Consider the following 26982-nt stretch of genomic DNA (forward strand, 5'->3'; position numbering starts at 1 on the left):
CTGTTGTGTACATGGATTCCAGAAAGGCATTCAACAAGGTTCTGCATGGTAGGCTGCTCTGGAAGGTTAGATCGCCTTGGATCCAAGGAGAGATAGCTGAATGGATATCAAATTGGCTCCATGGAAGGAAGCAGAGGGTGATGGTGGAAGGTTGCTTCTCGGACTGAAGGCCTGTGACTAGTGGTGTGCCTCAGGATTTGGTGCTGTGCCCGTTACTGTTTGTCATCTACATCAATGATTTGGATGAGAACATACAGGGCAAGATTAGCAAGTTTGCTGATAATACAAAAGTGAGTGGTTTTGCAGATAGTGAAGATGGTTGTGATAGTTTGCAGCAGGATCTGGATCGATTGGCCCGGTGGGCTGAGGGTTGATGGAATTCAATACCGAGAAGTGTGAGATGTTGCATTTTGGGATGTCTAACAAGGGCAGGACCCACACAGTAAATGGTAGGCCTCTGGGGAGTATTCCAGAGCAGAGGGATCTAGGAGTGCAGGTGCATGGTTCCTTGAAGGTCGAGTCACAGGTAGATAAGGTGGTCAATGAGGCTTTTGGCACTTTGGCCTTCATCAGTCAGATTATTAGGTACAGAAGTTTGGAGGTCATGTTGCAGTTGTATAAGACATGGTGAGACCGCATTTTGAATATTGTGGGCACCATGTTCCAGGAAAGATATTGTCAAGCTTGAAAGGGTTCAGAAAAGGTTTACGAGGATGTTGCCAGGACTAGAGGGTGTGAGCTATAGGGAGAGGTTGAGTAGGCTGGGTATCTATTTCATGGAGCGCACGAGGATGAGGGGGGATCGTATAGAGGTGTACAAAATCATGAGAGGAATAGATCGGGAAGATGCACAGTCTCTTGCCCAGAGTAGGGGAATCGAGGACCAGAGGACATTGGTTCAAGGTGAAGGGGGAAAGATGTAATAGGTATCCGAGGGGTAACTTTTTCCACACAGAAGGTGGTGGGTGTATGGAACAAGCTGCCAGAGGTGGTAGTTGAGTCTGGACTATCCCATCATTTTAGAAATAGTTCGACAACTACATGGATAGGACAGGTTTGGAGGGATATGGACCAAGCGCAGGCAACTGTGGGACTAGTATAGCTGGGAAATTGTTGGCCGGTGTTGCTGAGTTGGGCCGAATGGCCTGTTTCCACACTGTATCACTATGACTCTATGACTATAGGAATGCAGTAGAGAGCAGAAATGGAACACACGGCTCTCCAGTTTTGGGGATTGGAGGAAGTATAAAAGACAGGAGGTTCAAGACCATAGATTGTTTGAATAAAGTTGATACATTGAACTAACAGCCAATGTTAGTCAGCGATCTTAAGTTTAACAGGTGAGCACAATTGGGTGCCAGACAGAATCTAATTAGTATAGTTTTGAAGTCCAGATGGTGTTAATCCAATTGTGCAGGTACTACTTATACTTCTTCAAAGTGGATCTTCCGGCGGATGAAATACAGCTGGGGTCCGTTGCAGGTATGGGTTAGTGAGGCCTGAAGTCCAGGGAGTGTCGATGTGAGGTCCTGTTGGTGCCGGCGCATCGCGACCAGGGTGGATCTCAGTGCCCGGTTGGAGAATTGCTGGGTATGCCGGTGGATGGCCAGTCGGTACCGATGGTCCGGTTGGGGTCCGAACTGGGAGGTAGGGAACTGGAGCTGGAAGCCGTGGGGTATGAGATGATGGCGCGTCTGAAGAAGGGTTTCGGCCCGAAACGTCGCCTATTTCCTTCGCTCCATAGATGCTGCTGCACCCGCTGAGTTCCTCCAGCAATTTTGTGTACCTACTTATACTTCCACTGGTTTTAATCCTACCCCCAAACACTGACATCCATTCCTTCCTCTTTGACTTGACCGTGCTATGTGATTAATATACATTTCTGCTATTCTGCAGATTTTCTGCAGTCATTGAATTGGATTATTTTTGAATGAATTAAAATGAAAATTGATATTTATTTCTGTGATAATTACTTCAGATATAATAACTGCAGCCTGTATATGTTTAATTGCTTTTGTAGCTTTAAATTCACTTCATTTAATGGCTGATTTGGAGACGATTTCCTTTTTTTAAATCTCCGCCTTGTAGTCTTTAAATTATTATGTTATCAGTAGGAGTATGCAAAGCTTTCTCTTCGTTGTATTGCGATAGATCAACAGTGTTCATTGCCACAGTAACTGCGAATCAGGGATATTTAAATCCTCTGCAACAAGATTAGAATTATCAATTACACTTGATTTCATTTATGGCTTTCAGTTGGTGTGCCGGTTATTTACTATTAGTTTTTTCTTCTTTTTGTTACTAAAACCACGAGCAATACAGTTTCAAACAGACACAGAAGACAGAGGCATCTCTACCTTGCTGAAGCTCCTGTGTTTGGTCTGTACGATATGTAGCCAGGAAGCTGGTCAATGTTCCATATGATCTTTGTCTACTGCAATGTTTTTTGCATGTTACTGCGCAGTGAGAACCAAGGTTAAGGTAAGAACTAGATCAAAGCCATTGTGCAGTTGGAGACATGTAAACAAGCTGAAAACCATCAGTGTCTGCCTTTCACAGTTTATTAGAAGCAGGAGTATGCTGCTAGACAAACAGGTGATGCAACTCAGATGGTGCTGACCGTTCTATGCTACTGTATTTGTCGGTCAGGTTTTTGCAATTGGACTAGCCTAATTTTAACCAGTTCTTTTAACTATTTGGTACCCTCTTGTGCGTTTTTATGTGCTGTACGAGTGCCGATGAATAAAAGATCAGACTGAAATGAGTCTGGGAAGGCCAAAGCTTTGTGATGGCAGAGTGTATAAAATTGCTTTGCGTTTTATGTTAGACTTTAAAATCATTCCTATTCATGGTCATATTGTATGTATTTTGTATATTATTTACTGGATTGAGATAATCAATTAATTAGGAATATATTGTGTTGAATTGTGCAGGAATTGAAATGTAAAGCTAAAATGAACGACTGTCAAGATTACTAGTTTATTAATTGATTAGCAAGAAGATTAGCCTTGATATCATTTATGTGGTATGTGATGTGCCATAGTGAAGATTGCTAATTTAGCATTAATGGAATTAAATTATAAATTAATAATTTCTGGAACTTCAGCATAAGTTGTAGCCTGGCTGGAATAGCTGAACATGTTTGCATTTGCTGTAAATATTGTTGACATTTCCATAGGTTTGAAACTAGTAGCAGACCAGGCATCAGGTCGGGTTTTATAGTTCAGATGTAAGAGGAACATGTTATCCTTTAAGATCCATTGCTGCCATGGGATTTAAATTGTCATTTATTAAACACAGATCTTTATAATAAATACCTAGGGTTACAAGATTTCCATTCTCTCTTGCCACAGAATTGTTTCCACGAGCAACAGTTTTGGTATTGTCTCTGTAAGAATGTTGTATGATGACATTCTAAATTATGTTTAAATAAAATAATGTTACCTAAGGTTTGCTGTAATGGCATTGAAAATTATTCTTGGTATAATTTGTTAAGTAAATATGACTTTTTATTGGCAGTTACCTGCAGTCACTATAAATAACTGAAAATCATATTTTCCAATTTGCCAATGCCTCGTTTTCATTGTCATGGAAACATTCTATCTTATTTGCTTGCTGCTCACAACTGTGTGTTTAAAACTGTCGCTGGGTATGGGAAATGTTTCAGGATTTATCTATTTTGTATACAAATAATTACAAATATATAAAATTGGCAATCAATTAGGAAGAAAATTGAGATATTTGTTTAAACGTGTATAAAACAATTATAATTAGAGATTTCTTTAGGGTATTACTTAAAAATCATAGATTTAGTGTTGGCCAGCTGAAATGACTTTTTTTAAATACCTTTCATTCTTGAAAAAAATAAAAATGATAATTGTCTGCACTGTGCAGGGTTTCATGTTATAGCATAGAAATACAAAATTGATTGGCCCATCATACAAATATCATTTTTTTTCTGTCATGGTCTGTGCATCCTTGTATACAAAAACCATTGGATGCAAAGTCGTATTGTCCTGTTGCATGTCTTGAATCCATGATGCCATTGTTGTCACATCACAGAGTTCTTATGTGATGATAAAACCATTGCCAAGGCATACAGAGACATAGGCCTAGCCTTAAATATCAAGAAGATCCCAGTCCTACATCAACCTCCACCCAAACAGCCGTCTACCCTGCCCTCTGTAAAAGTGGACGACACCACTCTTGAAAACGTTGACCACTTCCCCTACCTTGGCAGCATTCTGTCCTCAAAGCTGACATCGACTCTGAGGTCAACCATCGCCTGAGTTGTGCCAGCGGAGCCTACGCAAGACTCAGGAAAAGAGTCTTTGAAGACCGAGACCTAAAGGCTCAATCAAAACTGCTGGTCTACAGAGCCGTTGTCCTCTCCACCTGTTGTATGAATAGAATAGAATAGAATAACGTTTATTGTCATTTGAACCTAAGTTCAAAGGAAATTACGTTTCTGCAGTCATACAAACATGAAAAAAACCAAGACACACAATTAACATAATTTACATAAACATCCATCATAGTGAATCTCCAAACACCTCCTCACTGTGATGGAAGGCAAAGTCTTGTCTCTCCCCAGTTCTTTATTCTTCTCCCCATGTTAAGGCCCCCGGCGGGCAATGGTAAGTCCCGCGGCCATTAAAGCCACGCCGTGCGATGCAAGGCTCTGCTCCAGGTCGTTTTCAACCCCACAATTCGGGCAGGAGAAGTTGCCGTTGTGGGAGCTCTGGAAAGCGGTTTCCCACCAGGGACCCGCGAGCTCCCGATGTCACCGTCCACCGGGCCTGCAGCTGGAGCCTCCGAAACTCCGAAGTCGGGTCGCAGCTGGCCGCCCCCACAGCTCTCCAGACTCTGAAGCCGGCCAGCTCCACGATGGTGAGTCCACAGGCTCCGCAACTGGGGCCCCCAAGGTCGTTCCGGTTGAAGGCCACTCCACGGTGCTAGGCCCCAACGACGACGGAGACCCGACAGGAAAATTGTTGAGTCCCCCATACAGGGAAGAGATTTAAAAGTCCCCCCACCCCCCCACATATACACAGCTAAAAATGATATATAAACTGCAACCAAAACATGCAACAGTACAAAAAGAAAAAAAAAGTCAGACGGACTGCAGAGGCCGCTGCCGCGAGGCGCTGCCACTTCCGGAGTCGAGTCAAGGACCACCTACAGCAGGCACCTGAGAGCCCTGGAACAATACCATCAAAGATCCTTACGAAAGATTTTGAGGATCAGCTGGGAGGGCAAACTCACCAACATCAGCGTTTTGGAGGAAGCCAACATGACCAGCATCACCACCACAATAATGCAGCACCAACTTCGATGGACTGGCCATGTCATCCGCCTGTCCAACACACGTCTCCCGAAACAAATCCTGTACTCTCAATTGAAGGAAGGTCAGCTAGCCCCCAGCGGGCCAAAGAAACGCTTCAAGGACAACATAAAGAACAGTCTGAAGAAATTCCACATCACATCGAGCAACTGGGAGCACATTGCACTGGACAGGCGCTCCTGGAGGAAATCCGTGCAGGAAGGAGCTGTACGTCCCAAAATGGAACTACGCCGTGTCGCAGAGATAAAGCAACAGGTTAGAGAGAAGGGGGCTCGACGACTACCAACCACCACCAGTCTCCACAGCCCACGTTGCACCAAGGTGTGTGAATCGCAGATCGGCCTCTACAGACATCTGCAGACCCACAAGTAGACGACATTACTGAGAGAAGAGGACAGTCATACTCGTTTCGAGTGACCGCCGATGATGATGATAAAACCATGCGGGGTTTAACATGCTGCAGCAGGTCTAATCAGGAAGGTGACCTTCAGAATGTTAAAGGGTCTGCCCTTGCGTGATCTACTGGCGTGGATGTTGCCAGTGAGACTGAAATGGAGGCTTCACCAATAATCCAAATGTCTTGCATGCTACAGGTGAGGTGGCCTCGCTTTGTGAGTTGAGGGAAGGTCAAACCTTGGCTTGGATGCCAGCCTATATAGCACAATCTCATCAGAAGCCAGATATGCATAGTGCCCTCTCCTATCTCTGAAGAAAAAACTGCCCCACTATTTGAAGAGGTGGTTTGCATTGAAACTATCATTTTAAGAGCTTCCACAATTGTGGAAGTTTTTGCTTTAAAATTCATAATACTTTGTAAGTAAAGGAGATATTGCTCATAATTATGCCAAAGGGACGGAATCTGCTATTGTTAAGAACATAATGCGTAGGATATTGTGTGAGAAAGAAAATCATTCCCTTGTGGCTATGAATGAATTTAACCAGGCAAGTCTCACATCTGTTCTGCCTAAATTCTACCAGCATGTGAATATTGCAACCAGAACACACTAAACCTGGTGTACACAAACATCAAAGATTCATATAGAGTAGCCCCCCTCCCCCATATCGGCAACTATGACCACCTGGCGGTTATGCTTACACCTGCATACAGACCTAGGGTGAAACAGGACAGGCCAATGGTCAGAGGTCAGAATATGGCCACAGGGAGCTACCGCAGCACTGCAAGTGTTTTGAAACCACACATTGGGCCATTTTCAGAGAGGCAGCAACATGTGACAGCGGCACTGACCTTCAGGAATATACAGAGTCTGTCATTGGCTACATTAATAAATGCATTGATGATGTGACTGTGGTCAAAACCGTCAAGAGGCATGCCAATCAGAAACCTTGGCTAACTGGGGAAGTTTGTTCTTTGCTGAGAATCCGAAATGCTGCATTCAAATCTGGGGACAACGCAGCATACAAATTGGCACGGAGTAATCTGTCCCGGGGGATCAGGGAGGCGAAGAGGCGGTATGTACAAAAACTAAACAGCCACTTCACAAACGACAAAGACACACGTCGCTTGTGGCAGGGATTCCATACCATCACTGACTACAAGCCCCTCCCCGCTGCGGATATGCCAAAATGACCCCTCTCTACCAGACGAACTAAACGAGTTTTATGCATGTTTTGAGGCTAAAAATACCACTCAAACACAAGCACTCCTGCCATCACCCAGCGACCAGTCACTCAGGCTGTCCACAGCCGGAGTTAAAAAGGCCTTCGCCAGCGTCAATCCACGCAAAGCTGTAGGGCCGGACACCATCCCTGGATGCGTTTTAAAGGACTGCGCAGAGCAACTGACAGATGTTTTTGCAGACATTTTTAACATCTCACTCAGCCAGGCAGTAGTGCCCAACTGCCTCAAAAGTGCCATCATCGTTCCCGTCCCGAAGAAGCCCAACCCAGCCTGTCTCAATGACTTTCGTCCAGTGGCTCTCACACCCATATTAATGAAGTGTTTTGAGCGGCTGGTCTTGCAGCACATCAAAAACTGTCTCCCTGCCAACCTGGACCCACTACAGTTCGCTTACAGAACCAACAGAGGACGCAGTCTCTACAACACTCAACCTCGCACTATCACATTTCGACCGGAAGAACACCTATGCCAGGATCCTCTTCATAGACTTCAGCTCAGCTTTTAATACAATCATCCCATAGCAGCCGGTGGAAAAGCTGAAGCTGTTGAAGGTGGACACTGCCACCTGCAATTGGGTCCTTAACTTTTTGACGCAGCGGCAGCAGACAATCAGGGTGGGCAGCCATACATCAAGAACCATCGCAGTGAGCACTGGCTCACCCCAAGGGTGTGTCCTAAGCCCCCTGCTGTTCAGTCTGCTACAGGGGCACCATCGAGAGCATACTGACCTACGGCATCACTTCCTAGTTTGGGAGCTGCAAGACAGGATAGTGAAGACAGCCATGAGGATCATTGGTGCTCCACTCCCTTTCCTGTTGGAGATCTATCAGAAGCGCAGCATCCATAGAGCCATCTCCATTATTAAGGACCCTTATCACCCATCACACCACATCTTCTCTATTCTGCCATCTGGGAAGAGGTACAGGAGTATCAGCTGCAGACCAGCAGGATGCTACACAGCTTCTTCCCACAAGCAATAAAAGTGGTTAACGGACTATGTCCCCTCCCCATACATCATACAACCACACATCTAACCTTGTCCAAACTTTGACAGCTAGAAACCTGTCAAGGTAAAGTCACTGTTCGGTCTGAATGTCTATTTTTAGTTTAATTTTAGGTTTATTTTAGATATGTTAATTTTAAAGTTGTACGTATTTATTCTGTTTTTATTAATTGCACTGACATGAACTGATGAGAAACAATTTTTCGTTTCTTCTGTGTATGTAAGTACTCAGTGAAATTACAATTAAGTGAATACTGAATACTGATATACAATGTGGGTATTTTTCACTGCCATTTTTATGCACATTTTAAAGTGTGAGAATTTATAGCCCAAAGAGTTTATGAAAAGTACTGCAATAGAGGATTTGAAATATATATGTACACATAAACAACTACCCAAAATTTATGGTCAGCAATGAGCTATCAACACTTGCTGCTGACTCATAAGGAAAGACTGCAAATGTGCAGTTCCAGTTAGAACTTGTTGAAGGATGCTGGGTAGATCCTCAATGGCATTACAAGGCACCTGCACTTCCTGTTATGCTAATGGACGGAGGGGGTTAGACAGAACAAGCCATGCTCAGAAATCAGCTAAAGTTATACCTTTATCATTAGCTTGCTTTCCAGAGCTATCAAAAATGTAGAATTTTCCTGTTGTTCAGAATTATTCAATTACATTGAAATAATTCAAACTGTTACCAAAATTAAAATTCTTGAATTATTAAGAATATTGACCTTAAAATCTTAAAAACATTAAAACAAATTGAAAACTATAAATAATCTCAACAATCCGAAATACTCAAGACGTACAGGTATGTAGGTAAATTGGCTTGATATGTGTAAATTGTCCCTAGTGTGTGTAGGATCATGTTAATGTGCAGAGATTGCTGGTCGGTGTGGACTCGGAGCCGATAGGCCTGTTTCCGCGCTGTATCTCTAAACTAAACTAAACTAAACTAAGAATAGCCAAGAATAGTGACACCCCACTCACACGTGCCACAGAGCTACAGGTTGTTGTTGTCTAGCTGTGAATTGGTTCAACTTTACACCCCTTTGTGTTTTCTGTATGAAGTCCTACAAAACCTGATCCTAAAGAATACAAATACAATGATTTATTGAAAATCTTTTACTCGATTTTGAAATGTATACATTATTATTTCAAAATAGCACAAAAAAGTAAAAATTCTGTCTGGCCAATTCTTTCTGACCAAAGAAGCTGGCCAATTAACTGAAAATCACTTGCAGAATCAAGGATAAACATTGCTTAATGATTGCCTTGGTGAGATGTCTGGATTCTGTGCTAAAATAGATAATCAGGAGGAAAAAAAGTAGCAAAAGTGCAAAGACTGAATAAAAGCAGCAAAAGTTGATGAAAAAAAATGCACCAATGTGCATACCGATTGTATGGACCACTAAATGTAAAAGTAACCCTTATGAGAAATCGTAAAAGGTTATTAGTATTGTAAAATTTATATTAACAAAGAATTATCATATCAAATAACATTAGGCACGGGTTTGATCTTGATCTTGGATGCTGTCTGCGTGGAGTTTGCACATTCTCCCAGTGATACACCTGGGTTTCCTCCAAGTACTCCGGTTTCCCTGGGAGACCATCTCAGCAAAATCTCTCAAACTCAGCACATCCATTTGTATATTCAAAAGACAGCAGCAGGGCGATTCAATACAATCGCAATAGCTACAACAACATTGTTTACTTTGATATTTTGTGCCTGACAAATGGTTCCTTTGAATTATATGTTTATAATAATGGGAGCACTCTGCCAATAATGGGAGGTAACTGACAAGATACCTCGAGATGTTAAAATAGTTTTGCTGGGACAATGTAATTCACATGGATGAATTCTGAGGGGAAAAATCCCTCGGCACACACAGTTAGTGTTACAAGGACTGACTCTCAGAGTACACACCAATCCCAGTTATTAATAGCCAGATCAAATTTGCCTTTAACCATATTTGATGTGGTATATGACAAAGTTCAATGGTGCTTTTATTGTCACATGTGCGAAGTGCAAACGCACAGTGAAATCATTTTCTTTTGAAACAGTCCTGTGGAGCATTGTCATACCTAAGCACATATCCAATTAGCAAATTTTTCAGAAATAGTCTTCTGATCCAGCATGCAAGAGGTGACATGTTTTGGCACCATTTTTAATGACCATTCCATGCTGTGGGTATTATGAACAGTGCCCGTACCATGCAAGCCCAAAGCTGCTGCGGGCATCCAGCTGTTGCCGTCTTTTGGACGTGCCGGTCGACCTGCGAACCAACATCCCTCTCCTTGCCCGTTCACCTTTGTGCCCCAGAGGAGCCTCCTGCAGCTGACTTTGAGTGCACAATAGGCCAGACCATCATTCCCTCTCCTCTCCTATCAGCCTTATGCCTCGCCCGTTACGTCTGTCATCATCACTGGCTCCGTCCTGTCGGGTCTCTGGTCTTAGGAGGATGAGCACGAGTTGGCTCGGTGGGCTGCTCCTTCCAGGCCGCAGTCCGCCGGGTTCTCCGAGCAGGCGGAGAACCCACAGGCCCACAGCCAGCGCCAACTCCAGCCCAACCCTGCTCCAACTCCAGAGGAACCCGCTCCCCGATGGGCCGCTACAGCGACAAGTGCCAGTTCGCCCACGGTCTGGCCGAGCTGCGCTCCCTCAGCCGCCACCCCAAGTACAAGTCGGAGCTGTGCCGCACCTTGTACACCACTGGCTTCTGCCCCTATGGTACCCGCTGCCACTTCATCCACAACCCCGAGGAGGAGCGAGGGCCTCGTCTGCGTCAGAGAGCCAGCCTTGGCTCGGCCTCCTCCGGCCCGGCGCTCGACTGTGCCGCGCTGTTGGCAGCCTTCAGCCCCGACCTGGAGTTGGAGCTGGCCCGGACTCTGGGCTTGGGCCTGGGCAAAGGAGGGGAAGGAGGTTGTTGCTGCCGCCAGCACCACCATCACCAATAGCACCAGCAGCTCCAGCGGGCACCCGGCCTGCCCATGGCCGGCAGGAGCCCGTCCGCAGACTCTCTCTCCGACCAGGACGACTCCAACAGCAGCGGCTCCGAGGCGCCTATCTCTGAGCAGGGCTGGCGGCTGCCCATCTTCAGTAGGATCTCGGTGTCGGACTGAGGGGAGGGGGGTGGAGGTGGAGGGCTGCCAGCCAACCCGGCAGGACAGGCAGAGCTGAGCTGGAGCCAGCGGCTGCAGCGCTGGCTGCAAGTCCGGGGCTGCCCTGCCAGCCCAGAGCCAATCCGGACACCCGAGAGGGGACGGGGACGGCCCAGCAGCAACGTAACAGCGCCAGAGAGCCAGGCCCGATCCCGACCACGGACGAAACACAAGCCTGCACACAACGCAGCACCACCTTTGCCGAGACTGTTTATAACAAGTGACCTATGATCAGGGCATACGCAATCGGAATACCGAACTCACTTATTAAAGATGACATTTGAATTTCCCAGTATTTATTCAGTCAAAGGGACTCTAAATAATTGTCAATTGTGGAATTTCAGAGATAAAGTTGTAGAATTCTGGTCAGAATTCTGGATATCTCTTAATTTCCTAATTGGAAGCAACTTAGTTGGTACCTAGAGCAAGGCACCTGAGAAAGCAGGCAAGTGGATGATAAATTGGATGAGAGTGTACAAGGCATGATCAGCAAGTTTGCGGATGTCACGAAAGTGGGTTGTATTGTAGATAGCGAATATGGTTATCATCACAAATTACAGCAGGATTCTGGTCAGCTGGGCAAGTGGGCCGAAGAATGGTTAGTAGTGTTTAATGCAGATAAGTGCGAGGTGTTAGATTTTGAGAAGTCAAACCAAGCAGGACCTACACCGTGAATGGCAAGGCCTTGGGGAGCATTGTAAAGCAGAAGGATTCTGGAGCATAGGTACATAGTTCCCTGAAATTGGCATCTCAGGTAGATAGGGTGGTCAAGAAAAATTTTAGTACATTGGCCTTCATCAGTCAGGGTATTAAGTATAGCAGTTGTACAAGATGTTGCCAAGGTTACATTTGGAGTATTGTGTTCAGGTTTGGTCACCCAGCTGTAGAAGGGTGCCATTAGGCTGGAAAGAATGTAGAGAAGATTCACCAGGGCTTGAGAGCCTGAGATGTAGAGAGAGGGTTGGGTAAGCTAGGACTATATCTTAGAGCGAAGGAGGCTGACAGGTGATCTTCTGGAAGTGTATAAAATGATAAGGGGAATAAATAAGGGGTGATCTTATAGAGATGTATAAAATCATGAGTGGAATAGATAATGTGAATGCACAGTACTTTATCCAGTGTAAGAGAGTCAAGAACCAGAGGACATAGATTTAACGTGAGTGGGAAAAGATTTAATAAATTCTGATGGGCAACGTTTTCAAACAGTGAGGGTGGTGTTTATATGGAACGAGCTGCCAGAGGAAGTAGTTGAGGCATATCGACATTAGAAAACCATTAGGACTGGTACATGGATAGGAAAGGTTTAAGAAGCACAAGAAGGTGGGACAAGTGTAGATGGTGCATCTTGATTGGCATGGGTAAGTTGGGCTGAAAGGCCTGTTTCCATGCTGTTTGACTATCAGACAAGTGAGTTGACACTTAAACAATATTGGTGACTTCCTGTCATTCATTTAAAAATGATAAAGAAAGAGAGACCCGTTATAACAAAATTGAATGCCATCAGTAAATGAACTTCAAAAAAATGCAGATGTTGTCAATCTGAAATGAAAATAGTAAATTCTGGAGGCATCAACAATAAAATAGTTAACATTTCAGGTTCAAGATCTTTGTGAAAATTGGAGAAGAGAGAAAAAACAAAGACAAAGTGCTGGAATAACTCAGTGGGTCAGGTAGCATCCCTGGAGAACATGGTTAGGTAATCTTAACTTCTCCAATGGCAATTGAATATCATCACTGAGTTACTCCAGCACTGTGTTTTTTGTCAACCTGCATCTGCAGTTCCATGAAGAGAGAAACGTTAGTTTTAAGTGTGCAGTGAAGGGAAGGGGGAGACGAGACAGATAGTACTGTGGGAATGTGCATGATTGAGCGAGGTTAGGTTGCCATGGAAATAAGTTGTAGAGGTCATCCTATCAACGTGTTAATGGGGGTTGTTGGAGAGTAATAATACACAAAAACATAAAAAGTTGTAAAGTGCAAGCTGTACAAAGTGTGAAGAAAAACTAAAACAATATTATAGACGGATGACTCACAGAAGCAATGGCCTGTTCTCTTATAGTCAGTGAATGTGAGTAGAATTTGATATTGAGTCTTTCAGATTCAACATAATGGAGAGAGAACAATGCAATGGCAGAAGTGAAGGATTGTGCGTGTACTCAAGGGCAAAAAGGGGCCAGGGAATCGCTCTGGCAGATAGGATTAAGAACATTCCCAAGAGATTTATAAATACACTAGACCAAGTGCAGACCTATTGGGTCTGCTCCCCCAACGCAAGATTCCACCACTCACGCATAGCCCCCAACTGCGCAGTCGCAGCTCATTTTGCCTCATCCCCCAGCACTCGCTCCTCCTCCTCTTCACCCTCCCTCTTCAATGCTTAGAGAGGGAGGGGGGCGGTAGAGAGGGAGGGGGGCGGTAGAGAGGGAGGGGGACGGTAGAGAGGGAGGGGAACGGTAGAGAGGGAGGGGGGGGTAGAGAGGGAGGGGGGGTTAGAGAGGGAAGGGGGTAGAGAGGGAGGGGGCAGAGACGAGGGGGGTAGAGAGGGAGGGGGTAGAGAGGGAGGGGGAGGGTGTCTCTCCTGCACCCCTCCCCATCTCCCTCCACACCCCCCCATCTCCCTCTACCACCCCACTACCCACCACATCTCCCTCCTCCTCATTTCCCTCATCTTCCTCTCCTCACTCCCATTCCCTGCCCCAGGACATACCCAGGTCATAGAGCAGCGCCAGGGCCTGGTACTCGGCCAGGTTCTCGTACTCGGCCCGGCCCTGGCTGTAGTCTGCAGTCGTCAGCTCGACCGCCGCTTGGGCTCCAGTGCAGGCCCGACTTCATCTCCAGGCTCGTCCCAGATCCCGGATCCAGGCTTGTCCTTGATTCCAGCAGCGGCTTCTTTTTCGGCCCTGGTCACGGACCCATCCCAAGCCCCGGGCTCGGCCCTCACTTCAGCTGGAGTGCCCCTCCCTCCTGCAGTGACCCGTCCTGCCTTGCGAGTGCATTGTGATGTCACTTGGGGTCTTTTTCCGAAACGGGTGAGTTTTTAGAAACTTTAAATGATTAAAAAGTTTGGAAATATTGGTGGGAATGCGACGGGAAGATGTTTTTCGCCTCAACTGGAAAAATGTGAGTAGATTGTGTGAAAATGTGAAGGCTGTGGCCTAGCATTCGGAAGAAAATAGGAAAATTAACCAGATTGACACAAACACGCACGCACGCATGCACATACACAAACACGCACCACACACACACACACACAGCCCCACACACAAGCACATGCACACTCACACACAACCTCACACACACACACACACACACACACACACACACACACACACACACACACACACACACACACACACACACACACACACACACAGCCACAAGCAAGAAAAATAGTTTTATTGTTATTTAGATAAGGAGGAAAAGGGTAACTGGAGAGAGAGTGGGACCCCTCAAGAATCAAAGTGGTCATCCCTGTGTGGAGCTACAGGAGATGGGGAAGGTCCTCTGAGTATTTCTCCTCTGTATTTACCAAGGAGAAAGACAGGAGGACAGAGGAACTTGGAGCAGTGAATGGAGAGCAGTCAGTGTTATGGTAGAGGAGGTGCTGAAGGTACTATTGTGTATGAAGGTAGACAAATCTCCAGGGCCTGATCAGATATATCTGAGGACATTATGGGAAACTAGAGAGGAAATTGCCAGAGCCCTGGTTGAAATTTACATCATCTTTAAATACAGGAGAGGTGCCGGTTGAGGGTAGCAAATGCTGTGCCTCTATTCAAGAAAGGCTGCAGGGAAAATGCTGGGAACTATAGGCCAGTGAGCTTAACATCTGTAGTTGGAACGTTACCAGAGGGTATTCTGAGGCACAGGATATCAAGTCAAGTCAAGAGAGTTTATTGTCACGTGTCCCAGATAGGACAATGAAATTCTTGCTTTGCTTCAGCACAACAGAATATAGTAGGCATGAATACAGAACATATCAGTGTGTCCATATACCATTATATAAATAGATACACACAGCAGATAAAGTACAGATAATGGTCGATTAATGTTCAGAGATTTATTTCAGTTGAGTTTAATAGCCTGATGGCTGTGGGGAAGTAGCTATATCTGGACCTGGACGTTGAAGTCTTCAGGCTCCTGTAGCTTCCACCTGAAGGTAGTGGGGAGATGAGTGTGTAGCCAGGATGGTGTGGGTCCTTGATGATGCTGCCAGCCTTTTTGAGGCAAAGCTACGATAGATCCCCTCGATGGTAGGGTGGTCAGAGCTGATGATGGATTTGGCAGTGTTTACTACTTTTTGTAGTCTTTTCCGCTCCTGGGTGCTCAAGTTGCCGAACCAAGCCACGATGCAACTGGTCAGCATGCTCTCTACTGTACACCTGTAGAAGTAAGAGAGAGTCCTCCTTGACAAACCGACTCTCTGTAATCTTCTCAGGAAGTAGAGTCGCTGATGTGCTTTCTTAATAATTGCATCAGTGTTCTCGGACCAGGAGAGATCTTCAGAAATATGCACGCCAAGGAATTTGAAGCTCTTGACCCTCTCCACCATCGATCCTTTGATATAAACGGGACTGTGGGTCCCCATCCTACCCCTTCCAAAGTCCACAATCAGTTCCTTGGTTTTGCTGGTGTTGAGGGCCGGGTTATTGTGCTGGCACCATTTTGTCAGCCGGTCGATCTCACTTCTATACTCTGACTCGTCCCCATAAGTGATACGTCCCACAACAGTGGCGTCGTCAGCGAACTTGATGATGTAGTTCACACCATGAGTATAGAGTACAGCAGGAGGCTGAGCACGCAGCCTTTAGGTGCTCCCGTGCTGATTGTTATCGAGTCTGACTCATTTCCACCAATACGAACAGTCTGTGGTCTTTGAATGAGGAAGTCGAGGATCCAATTGCAGAGGGATGCGCAGAGACCGAGATCTGACAGCTTGGTAACCAGCTTGGCGGGGATGATTGTATTAAATGCCGAGCTGTAATCAATGAATAACAGCCTGACATATGAGTTTTTGTTGTCCAAGTGGTCCAGAGCGGAATGGAGAGCCAGAGAGATCGCATCCACCGTTGATCTGTTGTGGTGGTAGGCAAACTGCAGTGGGTCCAGGTTTTTGTTGAGGTAGGAGCACTTCAACACCACCGACGTTAGTGCCACTGGTCGATAGTCCTTGAGGCACGTCACCTTGCTCTTCTTGGGCACTGGTATAATTGATGCCCTTTAAAACAGCTGGGAACCTCAGACCTCAGAAGTGAGAGGTTGAAAATGTCCGCAAAATCTCCAGCCAGTCCGCACGGGTTTTTAGAACACGACCTGGTATACCATCAGGTCCAGGTGCTTTTCGAGGATTCACCCCTCTGAAAGATTTTCTGACGTCGTCCTCTGTGACTGAGACTAAAATACCATCACAGCAAATGGGGACTCAAGAAGGCACATCAGTGTTTTCCCTATCTAAGCGTGCGTAAAACGCATTGAGCTCGTCTGGGTGTGATATTTCGCCGACATTCGAGCTACCTCCCAATTTCGCCTTGTCGGAGGTGCTTGCATTCAGGCCCCGCCACAGCTGCCGAACATCTGTCTCATCCTCCAGCTCGGAGCAGAAGTCACTTTTGGCCTTTTTGATGGCCTTACCAAGGTTGTATCTGGACTTCTTGTAGACCACTGTATCATCAGACATGAATGCCCAGTGTCTGGTCTTCAGAAGAGTGCGGATCTCAGAGTTCAGGTCCGTTGCCCCTGAACATTGCCCAGTCTACAGACTCCAAACAGTCCTGTAGTTGTTCCTCTGCCCCCCCCCCCCCCCCCCCCCCCCCACCACTACCTGCAGATTGTGATTGAAAGCCGAAGCTTGATTTGGTTCGCTACCTATGCTCCAGCTTTTGGTTTGGAGCAATAACAAGGTTGGAGAAATTGCACTGACATTGAGACTGGTGCAAAACAAATATCAATTTGGGTCTATTGTTCTGTCTACATCCATATCTGGTGCAAGCTATCCAAGCGAAACTAGCGCGCTAAAAAAAACTTTCTTTCGTTTCATTCACCTCGTCTCTTTCAAGTAGAAAACAATCAGGTTCTATAATCAAGTTTTCTTGCTGTGTTAAGGCGACACGGTGGCGCAGCGGTAAAGTTGCTACCTTACAACGTCAGAGACCCAGGTTCGATCCTGATTATGGGTGCTGTCTGTACGGAGTTTGTACGTTCTCCCCGTGACCTGTGTGGATTTCCCCTGATGATCTGGTTTCCTCCCACACACCAAAGACGTAATGGTTTGTAGGTTAATTGGCTTGGTAAAAATTGGAAATTGTAAAAATCTCTAAAAATTGTAGGATAGTATTAGTGTACGGCTGGTCGGCGCGGACTTGGTGAGCGAAGGGACTGTTTCCGCACTGTATCTTTAAATTAAACTAAACTAAAGTGCTCATACTTAACCAGAAACAATAATAAAGGGTAAAATGAGAAATTCTTCGATAGTTTTAAATTGTGTTTTGCTAATCTGATTGAATTTGGTGATAAGATAGAAAAAAAATGTATTGAAGAAAATTCAGTAAAATATTATAGTGGATTTTCACAAAACATTTGTGAAGTCTCATTTAAACGGCCGATTTGCAAATTTGAGGTCCTTGGAAATATCAGTAAGAGAGTGATAGGGATTTACTTAAAGGCAGAAAGCAGAAAATAATGATAAAACAATTTGAGGATGATATAAAGAGGTACAATGATATGAGACAAAGTATTTTTTATGCAGAATGTAGTTATGATCTAGTACACTGCATCTACTAACTTGACCGGCAATCGGTCAGGATCTTCAAGAAGGATTTGGATAGGGATGATTAAAAATAATTTGGACAGCTGTGGAGATTGATAGGGTTGTTTTCAATCCAGCATAACATTATGGTTGTTTGTCCTCCAGTCCTGTGGCAATGCTATGATTTTATGTCAAGTACTTTTTTGTGTGCATTATTTTAAAAGTTCTTCAACTTGAGTTATATTTCCATATACGGTAAAACGATAATCCATTCACGAGTATCCCAGCTCTCACATTCCCTTCAAATTCACCAGGACACTAATTCCCATACTCACTTTAGGAATATCAGGACCATACTCACTTTAGGAATATCAGGACCATCTTTCCTGTGCATACAGTAGTACAGAAAGTCTGCAAGTTTGGCATCGTTAAAGTTCTGGATTGATGGAGTTTTACTGTACAAACAAATAATTGTTATTTCTGCTCCTAATTAATATGAAAGAAGCAACTCAGGAAGCAAATCACTCTGAAGTGCTGCTCAACACAAATGAGTGTGGTAACCTCTGACCCTTATACTTAATTGCTCCAATATTTTCTTTCATTCACTCATTCACCTCTTCACTCTTCACGCGGCACTAAATTGCTTCATCCTCACTTCTGTCGCTCTCTCTTTTGTTTTTATCTGATTTCTCATTCATCTACCTTGTTCAAACTGGCAGTTATTCCAATTTTTGAAAAACAAAACCCATCTTGGGTGTGAGCAAAGCTGTCAGGTTTATTTTTGTAGTCTATTCCAAGCTTTTTCTTGTGAGATTGTTATCATTCTTTTCCTTGGACTTGTGCAATTCTAGTGATTATGCTTTGTAAGTGCCATCTGATTGAATGTTGTTGTTTTTGTGATTAAGTCATGAAAACATAACCATTCTTTGAGGATCACATAGTTTGGGCAAATCAGACCTGGTACGTCTGGTCATGTAGCACGCTAGAGAACACCAGACATTTGGTGTGTAGGACGTGTGCACCATGAGACATTATTCAATATGCAACAGCCATTTAATGTTGTCAAGTGCAAATGAGTCACTTTTCTCTGATTTTAAAACATTTGCTACTCACAGAGAACCATGTTGGGTCTCGACCCGAATCGTCACCCATTCTTTCTCTCCAGAGATGCTGCCTGTCCCGCTGAGTTACTCTAGCAATTTGTGGCTACCTTTGATTTAAAATCGCATCTGCAGTTCTTTCCTACACATGTTTTAACAGTGCCTGTACTATTTTCTCTGCAGTAATGCTATTTAAAGGGATAGCCAGCTCCTTGGCTTTACATCTGTAGTTGTCTGCAGGCAATGCTGCAGGTTGGCGAGGGAATCGAGGGTGGCCTTAACTTTGCATAACTTTAAGTGAGATTCATTAAATTACACACTTATTCTACTTTTTTCAAGGTCCTGCTGCAGGCTAGGTTGATGTGGCCAGGGATCCTGAAGGAGTTTGGGAAAACAGGTTCATGTACACAGAGTTCACACAGCTGTATTTTGCTGTGAGGAACACTTTGTAAGGAGCATTCTATACATAGATTAAGGTTTCCTATGTCAATGGTCACAAGGATCTGTGATCTTCTAGGGACACAGCTCTGTCCAGGCCCATAAGCCTAGAAAGTCCTGAAGAAATAAAAGTAATTGTTACCCTAAATTTCCTAAATTGCATTATTCTAGGCAGTGGTAACTAACTAGTGTTATTTATTCCATGTATCCCTTGCTGGACCTATGGCACTTCATGATGTCTTTGACAATCAGGAAATTTGCATGAATTGCCTGAAAATGACTCCCTGAAAATCGTAACCATGAGAAAAATCTCGTAACCATGAGAAAAATCTCTTACATTTATTCAGGGAATGTTATTTTTGTTTTATTTGTTCTTCCTGACATACTTCAGGTGTGAATCTTGAGACATAAAGACTATCCGCTGCTTCCTTGGCTTCAGATTTCACCCATGTTTCAGAGGTGCAGCTGAATACTTTTTCGATTATTTCCTTGGGATCACGTAACAGGGAACGATATCAAGATCTTTGAAGTGTTGCCATGGTTGCCATCACAGTACTCTCCAAAGGAAATTAAATGTTTAGTTATCTTCTGGCTCAGAGTGTCACAGAGAAATATTGAACAGAAATACCCTTTGACACTCCAAGGCTATGCTGCCCATTATCCATCCACTTGCATTAACCCTACGTTAGTCCCAGTACTCTTCCCAGATTCTCACCAACTCTGTGATGGGGTGGTGGGGAGGAGGAGAAAGGTTGTAAGAATTAGTATTCCAACCTGCATGGCTGTGGGGTATAGGACGAATGTGGAGCACCTATAGATAACCCATGCAGTCACCGAGAGAATGTGCAAACTGTATGCAGACAGCACCCAGGGGTCGGGATTGTAGCCAGTGCATTGGTACTTTGAGTGGCAGCTCTATTAGCTGCACCAATCTGCTGCCTACTCCAAAGCCTATCTATCCATCAGGACGGCTCAACTTTTTCTGAGTTTCATTATCAGGCTGAGGAGATGGGAATGGAGATGGAGGTGGAAGATATTGAGTAGAAGGCAGCAGGTGGCAGAGGATGAAAAAGTTGCCAGATGTTAATGTTCCTCGTCGCTGGATGGTGCAGCAGACAAAACCAGGGAGGATTGGTTGGAGGAGGGGGGGGGGGGGGGGGGGGGGGAACTAAGTGGAATATATAGTAATGTGTGAACAGTGGAAAAGGTTCAAGGATGTACTCAAAGCCTTGTGGAAGAAATGTAACATTTCTACTGACTCTTGGGAATCTCCAAACCAGACCATTTAAAGTGGAGAAAAAAATGTTAGACAGTATTGAGAAACTTAAGTCTATGCAGCAGAAGTTCTGAGAGACTCTAAAGATAGTTTCATATTTGCTAAATGCCTAACACCATTGGCTTTGGCAGGGGTTCTGGCCAATGCGACTCTGCTGTCAATGAGGAAGAGCTTACCTTCCTCATGCCTGACGAGCCACCGTCTGTTTGTCGGGCAGCTGCCTGTTTAGAAGCCATGTTATCCAATAAGACAAAGTTAAAATCAAGTGCTCAAATGATATGCTTGCTGAGTTGAATTGTTGTGACAGTGTGTAGGAAGTGTGTTGTGATGTTGCTGCGAAGGATAAAGCTAGTATGAAATGTAAATGAGCATATGAAGACCTGACTGCCAATGTGAGATAGATGTATGTGTATTGTGTTTAATCTGAGTTGCTCTGATCTATGGTTGTGATTAGTGTAAGTGAAGTAAACTAAGGCAGTAAAAAGTATATGAACATTCAATTGAGCTTGTGTAAGAAGGAATTGCAGATGCTGGTTTAAACCGAAGATAGACACAAAAAGCTGGAGTAACTCAGCGGGACAGGCAGCATCTCTGGAGAGAAGGAATGGGTGATGTTTCGGTCGAGACCTTTCTCTTAAAATCAAATTAACAGTAAATGTTATTAAATCAGATAAGCCAATATTGCAGCAAAATTGTGGGACAACAAGTTACAATGTACCTAATCACTAATGCCCCAACATTTAGTGGAATTCAGTGATTCACACCCATTAAATGGTTCAATTTCCTTTATAGTTTTGATGATATGTTTCTTTAATCTTTTCACTTCTGGTTGTTCATTTTTTTCACTCATTATCCCTTTGAATTCCTGACTCTTAATAATTTATATGTATATGCTATGTATTACGAGCTGGTAAAAGCGTGCTAATACATTATTTATTCTCCCCTTTAGTTGTCAAACTATGTGCAGGTATACAGAAGACAGGTGCTATCTCACTTACATCTTATCATGGAGAACTCATCCTTTCCTTATTCGAAAAGGAATAACATTCTGTTAGTTTCCCAGACAGACAACATAGCAAGCTGATAACGGGGTCCTCTCTAAGAGGTGCAAATGGAGTCACACAAAGGATAGTTTATAGGCTGCCTCGGCAATTAATGATCCATGTAAGAAAGCTTTACTCTATTTTTATAGTCTAAAGCAATAGGGTGATATTATTATTGGCATCTGTTCTGGAATAATTTTTCACTAATCCAGTTTATAATTTAAAAAAAATTTTTGGCCAGAACAGACTGAGGGCTATGTCTTTATGTTTCTTATATTCCCTTTTATTTCAACTAACTATTTATTGCCAGTTTCTGCCGTGTTTATAACAAGCAAGCAAATGTGTCCTAGAAATGTATCCTTCTTAGGTAGTCCAGTGGGATTAAGGATGATACAAACCTTCACACTAGTTTAAGGGATTCTGAGACAATGATTAAGGTTTATAAGGAAACTCAGGTTCTTAGCCAAATGGGGCAGATGGTAGGCTGTGTGGGTAAGGCAGTCGGTCAGCTTCCCCCACATGTAAGACCTCTCAGTACTTCTGCTGCACAGACATACATTTCTCAATCCTCTCTAAAATGTTTCTTCTCCACTTTAAATGGTCGGGTTTAAAGATTCCCAGGAGTCAGTAAAAATGTCACATTTCTTCCACAAGGCTTTGAATACATCCTTGAATCTTTTCCACCATTCCACCTCAGAATCCTTTCCCATGATAGAATCAGAATAGAGTGTCTGTTTTGTGAGTCTTGTCTTGGGCATGCAAATGATATGGCTTGCCCATTGTAGCCTTCAGTCTTGGAATTTTGGTCTGAGAGATAACACTGACATTTTATAATTCAAGATTCAAGAGACATTTATTGTCACATGCACCAATTGGTACAGTGAAATTTGGGGTCACCATACAGCCATACGAATAAAAAAAAGAACAAAACACGATAGTATTTTAACATAAACATCCCCTGCACAGCGGAATCAAAGTTTCCCACTATGAGGGAAGGCCCAAAGTTCTGTCATCCTCCTCTTTGATGTTCTATGATCTACACCCGTGGTCGAGGCTTCCTGAGCCCTCCACAGCCCTCCGCAGTCGCCGCTAGGGGTGGCCCGATGCTCAGGCCATCTCGCCGGGATGATGGCACTCCGACGTCGGACGGGAGAACAACCTTAGCGGCTTGGACCTCCGAATCGGCCGCTTGTCTATTGTCTATTGCCTGCCTACCGGAGTCCGCGACTCCCGAAGTCCACAGGCCACGCCGAGCGGAGACCCACGCTGGTGGCCCTCGGCAAAGGGCCCCACGAGTCTGCGATGTTGGTCAGCGCCGCCCGTGCTGGAAGCTCTTCAAACCACAGCCCCGCGATGTTGAAGCAGCAGGCCCAACACTCCGGAGCTTCAAACGGCGATCCCAGGTGAGGCATCGCCCGCTCCGCGATGTCTCCAGCGCTGCGCCGCCGCTGCTGGAGCTCTGGTCCGGTCCCCGGCAGAAAAGGCCGCACCAATCCAGTTGGTAGGCCGCGAGGAGGGGGGCGAGGACGCGACTCGGAGAATAGTCGCATCCTCGCCAGGATGTGACTGGGAGACGGTTTCCCCCTTACTCTACCCCTTCCCCCACATAGAAATACTAAAGATACCTCCTCAACATACTTTTAAACAAACCAAAAAATAAAAAAAGATGGAAAACACGGACAGACTGAAGGCAGATGCAGCCTTCATGAGACGCCCCTAGTGGCCATTCCCCTAATACTGTCAGTGTGTGTGTGCATATGTGTGTATGGTAGTCAAAATATTTGAATTATCCGAGTACGCTTTCAATATGTAAGAAATAGAATAAATGATTACAATTTGCCCAAGTTATTTCTTGCTCTCCATATATATGCATTATTTGACTTTTTACCACCATATGAGCCAAGCAACAGCCAAGAATTAAGGAAATGGAAAAATGTGCTTCATTTAACAACATGCTAAATGATAAACTGATCATTAATTTGTTAACTTGTATAAGATAAAACTGTTCTGCAAACCTTTTTCACAGTAACAGTTTTATGTCATTATAAATCAACAAATCTATAAAGACATCGTGTCATCTTCAAGAAATTGTAGAGTGCCAGGTTAAAAAAGACAGATGAAACATATCCTTAATTCAGAGAAATTATGGATAATTCTGTTCGTTTTCTTGTTTGTCCGAATCAATGTTTGTATAGATTTGGCTGAACACGTTAAAAAGTTAATGTGTGTGTGTTGTCTTACACCTATGTAGGCCACTGTCACGATCAGGTTTCACTATCAAGACTGTTGGCAGATCAATTTCCCTCCTGGGATAAATCAAGTTCTATTGTATTGTATCGTATCGTAGGTTTCACCTGTCTGTGCCAGTCACATTGTGTTTGCTTGTTATGCCCAGGGCCAGGGAGTCATTTTATTTTCCAACTCCATCTGCCTGTGTAACAATTATATTGCTGTGCCACCCACACACCAAATGAGAGATCATGATAAAATAGTTGAATTATTTACAAATGATGTGAAAATAATTGGAGGAACCTAATTTAAACTAAGGTTGTTCTACTTATACAAAATGATACAGGTGTGACAACAAAGATCGATCAAAACTCTTTTTCACAAATACCATGTGACCTGCTGAGTTTGTCTAGCATTTTCTGTATTCCAGCACCTTCACTATTTTGCATTTGTGTATTTTTATGGACTGTGGGGTATATAGCCCAGGTGACTTTGTCAAAGGAGATTTTGAAGAACCATATGGATTTTGTTTGTAATGAGTAGATGGTTTTGCATATTATTAAGTTTTATTTTCCATCTATTCTGTGACCACTGATTTGTATACAGTAACATTTCTATACACAAGATAAGTATGATTATTTATAACTAAAGAAGGTTTCTAACTTTTTATTTAGCCTATTGGGTCAGAACAAGACTCATTGACAAGAGGGGAGGACGAAATTGATGAACCCAAAGAAGAACTGTCATCAAAATTACATGAACCATGGGAACATTTCGAGGTACAATTTATGCTCCTTTACAATAATTTCCAATGATTGCTCCTTTGATGAGTTTCACTAAACCAAAACAGCAACAGTCAAGTGTTGACCCCAGACTATACTTGGTAAACACACAATATAAAAAAATTTGCAGGTAAAATGATGTTCCACCTCTCTGAATTTGTGGCAGCTCGTTGGTTAAGGTAGAAAATAACTAGATTCAATCATTTGGTCAATGCTGGTATGTAGCTAATCCCATCAATATTTTGAAACATGCAGATTAATTTAGTAGTTGTCGGTTTGGGAAGTGAAGATCATGTCTGACTTGATTGAGCTTTTATTTTGAGGAAGAAACAAGCCGAGTTGACAAATGGTAACATTATTGATGATGACACAATATCATTTTGATTTAAACCTGTCGCAGGTCAGTATTTGTTGGTGGGTGTTGATGAGCATCCTAGTGACTTGAATGCTATAGCTTTGAAGTTCTGCAGGGCAAAGTGCTCAGTTCTGTTTTTCATGATGTGTATCAATAATTTATGATTTTAATGTGAGGGGCAAGATTAAGTAGTTTTCAGATTGTATATAAATTGATTATGTAGCTGATAAAGAAGAAGAAAGCTGTAGTACTAAGAGAGAGCAAAAGAAGTGGGCAGGAGGATCAAAGTGGGATTAATTGTGGTATGTGATAACGCTATTATGGTGAGAATTCAATGCAACAAAATACACAATGACTAATAGGATACTGAGAAATGCAGAATATATCAAGGTTTGGAGTTCATGATTGCAAGGCCACAAAGTAATGAGACAAGTAGAAATAGTGGTCAGGAAAGCAAATGAGAATTTTTTAATTGGCTGAGGGATGGAATATAAGAATAAGGTAGCCATCCCATCTACGTATTGAACATGGAGATAGACAAAAAAGCTGGAATAACTCATCAGGTCTGGCAACATCTCTGGAGAAAAGGTATCGGTAAAGTTTTGGGTCGTGAACCTTGTCTCCAGAAATGCTGCCTGACCCACTGAGTTACTCCAGCTTTTTGTATATGTATTCGGTTTAAACCAACATCTACAGTTCCTTCCTTCCCACAATGTATTGAACATGTTTAGCCATTACGTGAGTACCCCAGACTGCTGTTGATTAAAACTGGTCACAAGCCTCCATTCAGAAAAACAATCCTCCATATCTACACTTTGATTCCTTCCTCCAAACTAATTTTGAATCATGCGCTTAAATTTGTCTACCATGCTGGACATTTATTATACAGAGAAATTACCAAATCACCTCGCTGCAGAAAATATTTGATTGCCATGGATAGGTTTGAGGATATTTATGGGACTGATAATTTTAGTTAAAAAGATGCAATTAGTTTTTTTTTGGCTATTGAAGTTGGGACGAAATCTAATCGCAGATCAGACAATTAATGGAAGGTCTGCATTGGGAAATTAGGAAGGATCTCTCTATTTACAAGAAATAGTGAAGTAGGGGGCGGTCATTTTCAAACTAAGACTATCGACCAGTGGCACTAATGCCTGTGGTGATGAAGTGCTTTGAGAGGTTGATCATGGCGCAAATCAACTCCTACCTCGACAAAAACCTGGACCCACTGCAGTTCGCTTACCGCCACAACAGATCAACGGTAGATGCGATCTCGCTGGCCCTCCACTCCGCTCTGGACCACTTGGACAACAAAAACTCATATGTCAGGCTGTTATTCATTGATTACAGCTCGGCATTTAATACAATCATCCCCTCCAAGCTGGTTACCAAACTCGCAGAACTGGGTCTCTGCGCATCCCTCTGCAATCCAAAGTCTGTTCGTATTAGTGGAAATGTGTCAGACTCGATAACAATCAGCACGGGAGCACCTCAAGGCTGTGTGCTCAGCCCCCTGCTGTACACACTCTACACTCACGACAGCGTAGCCGGACATAGTGTGAACTCCATCATCAAGTTCGCTGACGACACCACTGTTGTGGGACGCATCACTGATGGAGACGAGTCAGAGTATAGAAGTGAGATCGACCGATTGACAAAATGCTGCCAGCACAATAACCTGGCCCTCAACACCAGCAAAACCAAGGAATTGATTGTGGACTTTGGAACGGGTAGGATGGGGACCCACAATCCCGTTTATATCAAAGGGTCAACAGTGGAGAGGGTCAAGTGCTTCAAATTCCTGGGCGTGCACATCTCTGAAGATCTTTCCTGGTCCGAAAACACTGATGCAATTATAAAGAAAGC

At 43.9% G+C, this 26982-nt stretch overlaps 1 protein-coding gene across 4 annotated transcripts in view; it reads left to right on the forward strand.

The window, feature by feature from the left end:
• The window catches only part of dlg2 (discs large MAGUK scaffold protein 2), a 652656-nt gene that overhangs the window by 115496 nt on the left and 510178 nt on the right, over positions 1-26982 (forward strand). For all 4 annotated transcript variants that reach the window (XR_004412314.1, XM_033022520.1, XM_033022521.1 and 1 more), the window contains one exon: positions 24654-24758. Coding sequence is in view for 3 of the 4 variants with exons in the window: in XM_033022520.1 (XP_032878411.1) it covers positions 24654-24758 (105 nt within the window). In the remaining variant the exon portion in view is untranslated. The remainder of the gene's footprint in view (positions 1-24653; positions 24759-26982) is intronic.

The sequence above is a fragment of the Amblyraja radiata genome, chromosome 6 (assembly GCF_010909765.2).
Source record: "Amblyraja radiata isolate CabotCenter1 chromosome 6, sAmbRad1.1.pri, whole genome shotgun sequence".
Lineage (NCBI taxonomy): Eukaryota > Metazoa > Chordata > Chondrichthyes > Rajiformes > Rajidae > Amblyraja > Amblyraja radiata.